This window comes from Amphiprion ocellaris, chromosome 12 (genome assembly GCF_022539595.1).
Source record: "Amphiprion ocellaris isolate individual 3 ecotype Okinawa chromosome 12, ASM2253959v1, whole genome shotgun sequence".
Taxonomy (NCBI): Eukaryota; Metazoa; Chordata; class Actinopteri; family Pomacentridae; genus Amphiprion; species Amphiprion ocellaris.
The window spans coordinates 36,260,865-36,273,444 of record NC_072777.1 but is presented as its reverse complement, the minus strand read 5'-3'; the positions used below and the strand labels follow the sequence as shown (position 1 = coordinate 36,273,444).

General features: G+C 42.1%; 1 protein-coding gene across 13 annotated transcripts in view; it reads right to left on the bottom strand.

The window, feature by feature from the left end:
* LOC111562636 (kinesin-like protein KIF13B) overlaps positions 1-12,580 on the bottom strand; it is a 71,630-nt gene that overhangs the window by 21,434 nt on the left and 37,616 nt on the right. For all 13 annotated transcript variants that reach the window (XR_008603470.1, XR_008603471.1, XM_055015783.1 and 10 more), the window contains exons 23-33: positions 12,115-12,288; positions 11,876-12,033; positions 9,488-9,620; positions 8,307-8,450; positions 8,192-8,221; positions 7,115-7,214; positions 6,588-6,714; positions 4,407-4,462; positions 4,200-4,318; positions 1,841-2,017; positions 932-1,024 (exon numbers count right to left, since the gene is read on the bottom strand). Coding sequence is in view for 11 of the 13 variants with exons in the window: in XM_055015783.1 (XP_054871758.1) it covers positions 932-1,024; positions 1,841-2,017; positions 4,200-4,318; positions 4,407-4,462; positions 6,588-6,714; positions 7,115-7,214; positions 8,192-8,221; positions 8,307-8,450; positions 9,488-9,620; positions 11,876-12,033; positions 12,115-12,288 (1,311 nt within the window). In the remaining 2 variants the exon portion in view is untranslated. The remainder of the gene's footprint in view (positions 1-931; positions 1,025-1,840; positions 2,018-4,199; positions 4,319-4,406; positions 4,463-6,587; positions 6,715-7,114; positions 7,215-8,191; positions 8,222-8,306; positions 8,451-9,487; positions 9,621-11,875; positions 12,034-12,114; positions 12,289-12,580) is intronic.

Sequence of the window (12,580 nt, the reverse complement as noted above, 5' to 3'; positions counted from 1 at the left end):
ACCCTCGTCTTGTCCTGTGGGTCAAAATTGATCCGTTTTAAAGTTTGAAAATGTGGAAAAAATATATATTTTCACAGTGAAACTTCTGATGTCCACATTTTCAACATTTTTTGGAAATCTTTGAACATTTCTTGGTGGAAAAAAGAAATATTGAAAATGTTTCTTTAAGAACATTCACATAAAAATCAACCAAAATCCAGTGAATTTCACTGGATTTTCGTTGATTTTTATGTGAATGTTCTAAAGAAAATATTAGAACTTTTACTGATATATATGGAATCACTTTAGATATTTTTAAGATTTTTTTTTGAAGATTTTTACTCATTTTTTGAAAATATTTACAAGAATTTTCTTGTCAAATTTGGGGGATTTTTTAAAAATAAAACTTTTAAGGGAAACTTTTAAGGAATTATTGGAATTTTCTTCCTGAAGGTTTTGCAAATTTTCAAAAATTTGGGGAATTTCTTTGCAGAATTTTTGGAATTTTTTCAGACAAGGAAACTATACTTTTTGGTGCCTGTAAATGAGGACAACAGGAGGGTTAATAATGATTTATGATTTAAAGTTTTCGTCAAGCTTCTAGCTGCAGATAGAATCTCAGGAATATAATTACAGCCAAACAAACAACAGATAAACTGATAATGAGCCTCTGACCACAAAACTTCTCCTCTGATCTGTTAGCTGGAAAAAACAAACAATATCTATCAATCAATCAATCAATCAATCAATCAATCAATCAATCAATCAATCAATCAATCAATCAATCAATCAATCAATCAAGATTTATTTATAGAGCACTTTACAACACTCAAAAGTGACCAAAGTGCTTTCCAGTTAAAATCAAACAATAAAATTAGAATAAATAGAACTCTGTCTGTTTATATCAACCACAAGAACTCAATGAAATCTTCTTTATTTCCTGTTTGCTCACCCCTGGGATGTTGGAAACGATTTCAAAGGTGACTCCACAGCTGGGGATGGTGCTACGCTGAGACATCCTCCTCAGCAGGCTCTGGGCGAAACCCTGAAGATGAACACAACGTCTGTTTCCTCCAATCCGCCCAGGTAGTGGACATGTGACTAAAGCTCCGTGTCCACCAGATGAGTTTTTCCTGCATGTAAACATCTGAAAATCTCCCTCTTGAGGCCAGTAGGCGGTGTTCAACTCCTGCTTCCTTCTTCTCCAACTATCCTGCCCCTGATTGGAGAAACGATTTGAAGCTGTCTGCTCCTGGATTTCAAACAGACCAACACGGCGTCTCGGTCTCAAACTTTCTCTTTCATTACGAAATCAGCTCAGATAAAAGTATTTCTGAAGGCATTTGAGGAGAGAAATAATCTGAATCTGTCCTGGTTTTAGTTCACCGACGGCTAGTTTAGACGTTTCACCAAAGATCTCCACACACCGCATCGAATTAGCATAAAGTAGAAGCTGAGTCTACTTTATGCTAATGAGCTACAGGGAAACGCACAACCGGACCAGCATGCAACACGGTCCATTTCACATAGACCAAGAACAGAATACAGGAAATTGCCGGATCTAGTGGACACACAGCTTAAGACTCGACTTCTACTTCATGTAAATTCGATGCAAAGAGCAGAGATCTGACGCATCGTGAAACTTTTCTCTGAACTGTTTTCCTAATAAAAGAGAAAGTTTGAGCCGCCAGCTTGGTCCGATTGAAATCCAGGAGCAGACGAGTCGTTTGTCCAATCAGGGGCAGGATAGTTGGAGAAGATGGTGGAGATTTTAAGATGTTTACATGCAGGAAAAAGACATCTAGTGGACACGTAGCATCAGAAATGTTGAAAGCCAGCATGTTGTGTCGTTAAAACTCACCTGTCTCCCGGTGACGTTCACACAGATGCGTTTCCTGAGGACCAGCTGCATGTGGGCCGGGTGGCTCAGCTGGACCACAGAACGGACCGTCAGGTAAACCCTCTGGTCGGCCGACGTCACCCGACTCAGCTGGGGACACTCGTGGACCGTGGAGTCCCAGGACGCCTCCACCTTCACCTGGACCAGATTCAAAGGTAGGTGTCTGGAAAATTCTTCAGTGGAGTCCTAACTTCTCCAATTTAACACTCAGAGTCTCTCAAGTCAAAGCAGAGTTTTACTTGCAACAAGGATTTTACATGAACAGAACCCCGTCTAGACAAATGATTGATGAAGGTGGAAAACAGCGTAGCTTTTCTACAGGCACATCAGCCTGAGTTACACATCTGGGTATGTTTTATCTCTGGTTCGCTGCTGGTTAGGCCTTGGTTCCTCTTTGCAGCGCTTCATGACAGTATTACAATGAATAAGAACATTCAATCATCAAATACAATAATTTTGACAACAGTAGGAAGAATCAAAACGAGAAGAATTCCTTCAGTTTTTCATCAGTTTTCTCCTTTTATTGCTTTTCCACATTAAATTATGGTGGAATTATTTAGGTTTTTTGAAAACAGTTTACAAATTAAGTCTCTTTCAAAGTGAAAACAGATTTCTACAAGTCAATTAACCTAAAAATGTCAAATGTAAAAGAAGTGACTGGATAAATATTCACCTTGTGAAGTTTGTATAGAGCAGATGCATCTTCAGCTGCATTAGGGTGATATGGATAGGTCTAAACCTGCCTTGCATATCTGGACACTGCAATTTTAACCTGTTCTTTTTTGTAAAACTATTAAACTCTATCAGGCTGCCACATAACTGTGAGTGAACGCCGCTTTTTAGGCCCAGCTATAAATTCTCAGCTGGATAGAGGTCTGGACTCTGACTCGACCTCCAGAACATCCACCTTGTCGTCTTTAAACCATTCCTGTGGAGCTCTGGCTGTTTGCTTTGGGTCACTGTCTGGATGGAAAACTGATCTTCTCCAGAGTTTCAGTTCTCTGGTAGACTGCATCAGGTTGTCCTCCAAGATGTTCCTGTACAGTGGTCCCTCATCTATCATGGGGGTTACGTTCCAGAAGCAATGCAATAGACGAAAACCCGCAAAGTAGCGACCACATTTATTTCATTACTTAGATTTTAAGGCTTTATAAACCCTCAACACTCTCTTATAAATACTTTCTACGCTCTTAAACCTACAGAATTTTCTAGTTTTCTGTGATGGTAATTATCTTCTTCTGGTGCTTGGGTTCAGTGCCAGAAGCCTCACACCATGAGGCTGCCGCTACCGTGCTTCACATCATGATGCTGCCTCCACCGTGCTTCACGTCATGATGATGCTGCCACCATGCTTCATGTAATGATGCTGCCACCACCATGCTTCACGTCATGATGCTGCCTCCACCGTGCTTCACATCATGATGCTGCCACCACCGTGCTTCACATCATGATGCTGCCACCACCATGCTTCACATCATGATGCTGCCTCCACCGTGCTTCACATCATGATGCTGCCACCTCCATGCTTCACATCATGATGCTGCCACCACCATGCTTCACATCATGATGCTGCCATCTCCATGCTTCACATCATGATGCTGCCACCACCATGCTTCACATCATGATGCTGCCACCTCCATGCTTCACATCATGATGCTGCCACCTCCATGCTTCACATCATGATGCTGCCACCACCGTGCTTCACATCATGATGCTGCCACCTCCATGCTTCACATCATGATGCTGCCACCACCGTGCTTCACATCATGATGATGCTGCCACCACCATGCTTCACATCATGATGCTGCCACCACCATGCTTCACATCATGATGATGCCACCACCGTGCTTCACATCATGATGATGCTGCCACCACCATGCTTCACAGCATGATGCTGCCACCACCGTGCTTCACGTCATGATGCTGCCTCCCCCGTGCTTCACATCATGATGCTGCCTCCACCGTGCTTCACATCATGATGATGCTGCCACCATCGTGCTTCACGTCATGATGCTGCCTCCCCCGTGCTTAACAGTGGGGATGGTGTGGCTGCCAAACACAGCCTCTAGTCTGATGGTCTCTTTTTGTAAATTCTTATCAAATAAGCCAAATTAAATGGACCATAATTCAATGTTGGAAAGCGATCAAAGGGGAAACGTTTTTCTCAGCGCTGCAGCAGATCAACTATTTGAGTCTCATTTCCTGGCAGCTGTTTAGACATTTATCAGAATATCTCTGACCTGAAATAAACAAACTGCAGGGAGTAAATTTGTGACTTGCAGATAAAACTGGCAAACACAGTCTCCTACTGTTTCCTCACCTCTGGATCGCAGTGTTTAACGATATGAAGGTCAAAGAAGTCGTCGTCATCCTCTCTGCTGAGCAGAGCATCGAGGCCTCCGGCCAGCGGGGCAGAAAGACTGGACTGGAAATCATCAGCTGGAGGGAAAACAAACACAGAAATCCATTAGCATCTCTGGCTATTAAAAGAACAGAGGATTGTGCCAAACAACAGAGAAGAACACACCACTGAGATCCAGGAACAGGACAGGAATGTGTGTTTCCATTCCAGGTACAGGAACCCTGCAGAGAAACACTGATTAAACACCGAGTTCATGATCCAGAGGGACTGATAGCTCCTCCACTCATTCTGAGATAAATTAGATTCAGTTAGAAAACAGCTATTTTCCAGCAATAACACACAATTAACGCCCAACTAAACAGATCTGATGAAGAGAAGATAGTCTGGGATGAAATGTTAGACTAAATTTAACATTTCTGACTAAAGACAAACAAAACAGGAGCGCAGGGTTTAATCAGATCAAGGTTCCACCTCACTTCTTGAATAACTGTTTATCAGACAATTCTTGAATTCGCGATCCAGCTGCAGGAAGCTGTCAGATGTTCGGTGAAGGTATTGATGGATATTAGGTACTGATCTAAGGAAAGCTTAACAATAAATAACTAACAATTAAGCAACATAACTACCAAACTATAAACACATTATGAGGAGGTTCATTATAAACAAGAGTATTAAAGTACTACCAGTAAAATCCATAAAGTGTTCTAATTCTGCTGAATGAGCCCTTTTCACTTAAACTATGTGACTGGACTGATGCATAGCTAATAATTCGTGCAGCGTTTACCGTTTATTTTTAACTATATACTAAATTTGTGGAGTTTAATCTCTAACCATGAATCATATCCTATAAGATGGCCACATGTTTTAAACCTGTTATCAGCTGTCGGATAAACGTGTTCATATCTTCTTCTCTAGTGTAGTGAGGACATCCTAATTCACCACAGTTGAATCTCCAACAGCAGGTTTTAACAGAGGAGCTACAGAATGATCTCAATTTAAAGCCCTTTCCATAAAAATAGAATCAGAGAAAGATAAAGAGGAAATGCACTCAGAGTGTGCAGTTCTGCTACTCCACCTCTCCATGAAGTCTAATGAAAGCTGGGCTGGTAGTTTTACATACAATGATCTGAATCCACATCAGAATGAAACCGTCTGAAGCCTCAAACTCACAGAAAGGTTTGAAATACATGTTTTCTGAAGAATTTAATTAAAAAAACACACATCTTCAAGAGCTGAAACTGAAGAAATCCTCACATTTCCAATTTCCGATGGCCTCTAAACATATCGACTGGCAAAAAAAACCACAATTTACACCAGATTCTGTAAAAAAACTTAAATAATCTGCAGTCCTTAATGCATCGGGAACCATGAATGACTGAGACCTATCCATCCATCCATCTATCCTGCATCCATTCATCATCCTGCATCCATCCATCCATCCTGCATCCATCCATCCATCCTGCATCCATCCATCCATCCATCCCGCATCCATCCATCTATCATCCATCCTGCATCCATCCATCCATCCATCCATCCTGCATCCATTCATCCATCCATCCTGCATCCATCCATACTGCATGCATCCATCCATCCATCCATCCTGCATCCATCATCCATCCATCCATCCATCCATCCATCCATCCATCCATCCATAATGCCTGCATCCATCCATCCATCCATCATCCATCCATCCTGCATCCATCCATCTATCATCCAGCCATCCATCCTGCATCCATCCATCCTGCATGCATCCATCCATCCATCCATGCTGCATCCATCATCCATCCATCCATCCATCCATCCATAATGCCTGCATCCATCCATCCATCATCCATCCATCCTGCATCCATCCATCTATCATCCATCCATCATCCAGCCATCCATCCTGCATCCATCCATCATCCATCCATCCATCCATCCTGTATCCATCCATCATCCATCCATCCAGAGAGGAGATGACAGGAGAGCATCAGGGGAAAATAAAAGATATCTGATCAATAAAATAAAAGCAGCGTGGTTCTAAAACACACAAAAGAAAGTTTCCAGGGAGTTCTTGAAAGACATTTTCAACGTAGTGAAATATGATTCTAGAGTTGATGAACACACAGTTTGTAAAGGTTGTCATACAGCCTTTCTATAGCATGGAGCCACTTTTTCATTTTGTTGTATAAAGAAGAAGTTCTGCTTTCTTTATTTTTATGATATATGGGATTGGAACAGGATTAAACTTTCTCACCATCATTTAATGTGTCTGCCTCTGCTCATTCCCAACCTCTCCACCAGGTTTCATCACATTCTGGTCTTGTAGTTTTTAAATATTCCAGCCATCAAACATGTCAAACACACCTCTCTACCGGAGCTCCAGGGATGCCGCTGCCGGCCGACGGCACCAGAACAGCGTTTCGTTCCTCTGTGAGGGTCAGACGACACTCCAGCAGCTGGGATTCTCTCTCCACGTCATCCTCTGACTTATCTACAGGAAACAAGCATAGAAACCTCAGAAAGCAGAAGAATCCCACTGATCTGGTCTTAGAAACAGAGGGTTTACAGACAGGAGCAGCTCCAGCTTATGATAGCTGTCATCTAAGCCCTCATCAGTCACTTATAATGGAAATGTTTTCCATTCATGCTGACAGAGAATCTGCATCTGATTCATCGTGGCTCCAGACTAACTCAAACTGTACATCACTGTCAGTTAGTGACCGATGAGAGAAGAAAGAAGCTCTGGTGCTGCAGAAATGTTCTGCTAGGGAATGCATTTTAATAAAGGGGAGAAAATAAAGTCATTGTGGAGCTTTCAAAGCAGACTGCTGCTGCTGTTACTCATCATTTGTTTCCACATCAGATTATTTTTTAGGGCTTTCCGGCTGTACCTGGTTTGGAAACGATCTTCTGCAGCTGCTGATCCAAATACTCCTGTCTCTGGGTGAGTGTGAGCAACCACTGCTCCCTCATCCTCTCCAGGTCCACCTCCTGCAACACAAACAACCGCACAAATACACACTTCAGCTCAGCCACATAGATACAGAGGTCCCTCGCCATGTCACGGTTCACTTTCAGTCTCACTTTATCGAGGATTTTTCACTATATCGCAGGATTTTGTGGCATATAGGCATTTTTATATATTTATTATTATGGCGAGCTGCATCGAAGAACAACTGGAGAAAGGACATCTGCCTTTTATGCACTCTGCAACTGGCAGATGCTTTTATTTTGACACACACAGGAAGCAGTATTATAATAAATGTGCCACGAAGTCATCAAACCCACTTCACATCACGGTCCTGACAACACAACACTGAACCAAACTAACTAGGCTGACTAAACCACAATAAAACACAAACACTACTAACACTGGAACACTAGCACAAACCCCAATAACGACATTTAAAGCCCCAACACCCCAAACTCCCATGATGCATTGCAGCACAACAGTTCAGTCACAGACCGGCTCTGCCATCACTGCATTATTTTCATTATTTTAGTGGCAAAATAAGCATTTTCTAGTCTAAAAAATGGAAAACAATATAAAAAATAATAATTAAAACATATTAAAAGAATATTTGGTGTCCAGCGCTGAGCTCTGATTGGCTGAGAGCTCTGATTGGCTGAGAGACCAGCGCTGAGCTCTGATTGGCTGAGAGACCAGCGCTGGGGTCTGATTGGCTCAGAGACCGTAGCATCAGTGTCCTCTGTCTCCTGTTTAGCAGCATTCAGCATCTGGACTCCGTTTCACGGACGTCTGATGGCTGCATACTGTTGCTCTGTGGTGTGGGGAGGGTTTATAAAGACTTAAATATACAGAAATAAAATAAATATGGTCGCTACTTTGTGGATTTTCGTCTGGAACGTAACCCCCTCCATAGACGAAGACCACTGTACAGCCCATTTTCTTCCTTTTACAAATTAATTCTGACACATCCTGCTGTTTCTACTGGTGATTTCCTGACCTGGTAGCTGTCCATTTCTTCATCTCCACCCTAAAATGGAAACAGTCAAACAGTCAAAGACAGATATTTGGAAAAAGACAAACCTTTGATAAAACAGAGCGGTAGGAGGGCTCACCCATTGGGAATCATTTCTGGAGTGACGTATCTGCTGGACTTTCACGTCTCCGATAGAAACCGAGAGGATGGAGGCAGCGATGAGAGGCATCGTACCGGAATCCGACACCGAGCGGACCTCCACCTGGACCCGCCGGGACTGACCCTGCAGGTACAGAATAAAATATAATTCCCTTCTAGATTTATTCCATACAGATACTAGAGCAGCAGAGCAGGAAAAGCCTCTTATTATGGGATGTTAACCCTCCTGTTGTCCTCATTTGCGGGCACTAAAAAATCTAGTTTCCTTGTCTGAAAAAAATCTAAAAAATTCTGCAAAAAAATTCCCCAAATTTCTGAAAATTTGCAAAACCTTCAGGAAGAAAATTCCAATAATTCCTTAAAAGTTTCATTTTTAAAAAAATCGCCAAATTTGGCAAGAAAATTCTTGTAAATATTTTCAAAAAAATTATTTAAAATCTTCCAAAAAATCCTACAAATATCTAAAGTGATTCCATATATATCAGTAAAACTTCTAATATTTTCTTTAAGAACAGTCACATAAAAATCAACCAAAATCTAGTGAATTTCACTGGATTTTGGTTGATTTTTTTTGTGAATGTTCTTAAGAAACATTCTTTTTGACAGTTCTTTTTTTCCATCAAAAATGTTCAAAGATTTCCCAAAAATGTTGAAATGTGGACATCAGAAGTTTCATTGTGAAAATATATATATTTTTTTACACATTTTAAAAGTTTAAAACGGTTCAACTTGACCCGCAGGACGACACAAGGGCTAAAGCTGCAAAGCCCCAGAATGAACGGTGATTTTATACTCAGAAAGTGACCTTCTAACGGTAGGAAACGGGTTCTCTGACCGTTCTAAAGCAAATGACACTGAAACTGGGGCTCAGTTTGAGGGGGACGGAGCACAATGCTTAGATTAGATTAGAATAGAATAGATTAGAATAGGATAGAATAGAATAGACACTTTATTGTCAACCAGAACAGACACTACTTGGTGCACATCATGACTGAAATTCCGATGCAAAAAGCTCGCCATCGGACTGATGTTTACAGCTGTTTATTGTTCCTTCATCAGAGTGAAAGTCACCCCTAGTTACCGTCTAACAGCTCCTATTCAGATAGTATATGGTAAACTACATAAACACTGTTCAACTCTACGTACAAAGCTCCATGGTACCTGTCTGAGCTGGAAGGTTCCTCCTGTGCGGACGTCTTTAGCAGGCTGAACTTCTACAGGTGTGAACTCTCCCGCCTCGTTCAGCTCCATCACCTGAACCCACAGCTCCAGCCGTCGGGTCACCTCACTCCACCTGTAGAGACACCAGACCATCAGGAGAACCACCTTCATACATAACAATAAAAACTCTAACAAACAGTCCGGTTATGGCTACAGTCTCACTCCATCTACTCACACTTGTATTTTGAGTGTCATTTATTGGCCAGAAAAAGAGACAAAACACACTAAACAAAGTGACAGATTTTCTCCAAACTTTCTATAAATATTACATGCACTAATATTATTATCCTGAATTCTTTTGACAACATTAATCATATTACTGTACGCATGATTGGCTGCATCTTTATGGTGTGCAATTAGGGAGATATTGAGGGGTTTTTTTTGACTTTCAGTAGTTTTGTGACAGATTTAAAGGTACAGGAAGGCATATGACAAAAAGTAGTTTAAGATAATAATCTATATGCTATAAAGAACATACAGGAGGTCCTCGGTTTACGACGTCCTCAACCTACGGCGTTCGATCGTTAAGTCAGAACTGGTTACGTGGAACTAGTTGATGAGTGGAGTTGATGAATACGTCGTCACATGGTGCTATCAGACAGCTTTGTTTCCATTCTCTGGTTGTACACCACCTTGGATTGTGCTACATTCACTAACTTTTTGCCCTTCATTATGGCTCCCAGCGTAAGTCAGACTCTTCTGATGCTTGGAAGAAAAGGAAAGCCGTCTCCATGGAAATGAAATTAGATAGAATAAAACGCTGGGAACAGGAAGAAACACCGACCAACATGGATCAAGTTGCTTGGACTGAGTCATACGACTGTCTGGACGATCATCGGTGATAAAACGCAGATCCTTGAACATGTGAAAGGATCTTACAGGATGTTCTCTGTAAAACATGACCTAATGATAACCTGATGTCTTCTGTAGGGAGAGATCTGGGGGTGAAATATAATAACCTGACCTCATGATCTGACCAGTAGATTTAGAAAACCGTCCCTCCTATCATACGCCCTATAGGGGTGGAAAAATGACCGACGCTCACAGCATGAAGACGAAGCTCAGCTCAGTATGTCTGGTTTTTCTTGGGCTATTAATCACTGCTAAGAACTACTCCTGGGTTTCTGTCCACAATAAATCCTGCTGCCTCTGAATGCTGACTTCTCCTGGTGATTTCTGAAGATCTTTAATGTTTGAACACGGTCAAGTCTTAGACTCTGACCCATGATTAGTGACTTAGATTCCACTTCACCACTGCAGGAGCTCCAGGTTTTCTGGGCTACAAGAACACAATCACTGCTCTTCTTCTTCCCTACTCACTAGATCTGTGTCTCTGATAGTTCTTCCCTTGCCCTATAAAGAACTCCAAGCTGTAGGGTCTCATTATGACTCTGTGTAGGAGACTCTGAGCTGACTGCAGATAATTCCTGGTATGTTTACAGAGTAGGACTTCCAGGGAGGTGAAAACGTTGCAGGAGCACCAGGAGCAGAGAGTCTATCGCTGCTAAAGGAGGCTAGATCGAAATTCAAATCAGGTATAGGTTTTGATTTTTATAAGAAAAGTCTGTGAGTCTTATGAGTACACCTTGCATATTTTTTAAACATGTTTTAATGGGTAAACATGTACCATCTGCTGTACAGCTGCTGTTCTATTGATTCCCAGTGTATTCTTTCTGCACATTAACTGTGGATAGAAATAAACCTACATCTACAGTTAGCTGAGTGCTGAGATAATGCAGGCTATTGTTGTGGTCTGTAACGAGACAAAAGCTTCGTTTTCTGCATCTATAGCGGAAGAATTCAAAGGGAAACAGTGTGTGGGATTCTTCTTTTTCTGCAGACAGAAACAGCAACCAATCAATAGGAATAGATGCAAACTCCGTGTAAAGTTTTCAGTTTGGAAACTGACAGTTGTGGAAATAATATGCAGCTCAGACAGCATCTGTTAGAACAAACTGTACACTAGATTCATGTGTGGTTCACGGGCTGCCTGAGGACTCCACTCTGAACCGTAGATTTTGTTAAACACTTCAAAGAGAGTTTAATAAAATACCCTAAACTCTCTCCTGTATGGATGCAGCAGAATGCTTTCTCATTATTAGTTTCATAACTCCTGTTTTCAAACATACTCTAAGGATTTCAGAGTATGAGCACACTGAATATTTAATGTTCTGTTGAAGTCGACATCACACAGATCTGCTGCTTTCCACCATCTGCTCTGTTTCTGATGTCCTCTAGTGAAAACATTTCCCCTGAAACCTCCTGTTCCCCACTAATACATCCCCTGTGTGAGTGCTGCTTTAAGGTGAGGTGTTTGCATCTCTGGACCTCTCTCTGAGGGATCTGGTCTTGGCTTGGATCACTCCCAGGTCCCACAGAGCCAGGTTCCTGCGATGGTTGGCCTGTTTGTGTCCGTACACTTCAATGGCCACCGCCCCCTCCGCCAGGAACTCCACAAAGTCCTCTGATACCGGCACCGACAGCTCCTGGACACAGGGTTTAACGTCACCATCTGTGCTAGTGGAAGCTGCCTCTACCTGGTGGCTTTATCCTCACTCAGTGTTTACCTTGGCGCTGTCGAACACCACCGTGCACTGAGGGTCTCTGGAGGCAGACGACGAGCTCGACGGTGCCACCTCTGGAGCCGTGAACACCGGCTCCTCCTGCCCCCAGAAGTGATACTGACAGAAGACGAAGTTGGACAGGTGGCGAGGAAGACCGGTGGCCTGGAGGACTTTCACCTGGAGGACAGAGGAGGAGGAGACTGTTGGTACTGAATTATACTTGACTACATGAATGACCAAGACTGCTGCTAGTGTTCAGTTTTTGTTTCAGTAGGCCGGTCTTACCAGATTAGTGGGTTTCTGTTATTCCTGGTTTTGCTCAATCTGGACATAAGTTAAAATGTTACCACTGCTCTGTTCTTCTGTTCAACTACCCCTCAAATATTGTAAATAAACCCTTCAGTTCTTTGAGGAAACATGTTTTATGGCTGCTTGGATCAGTGAAAGATGGTCTTCATGTAACGTTGGA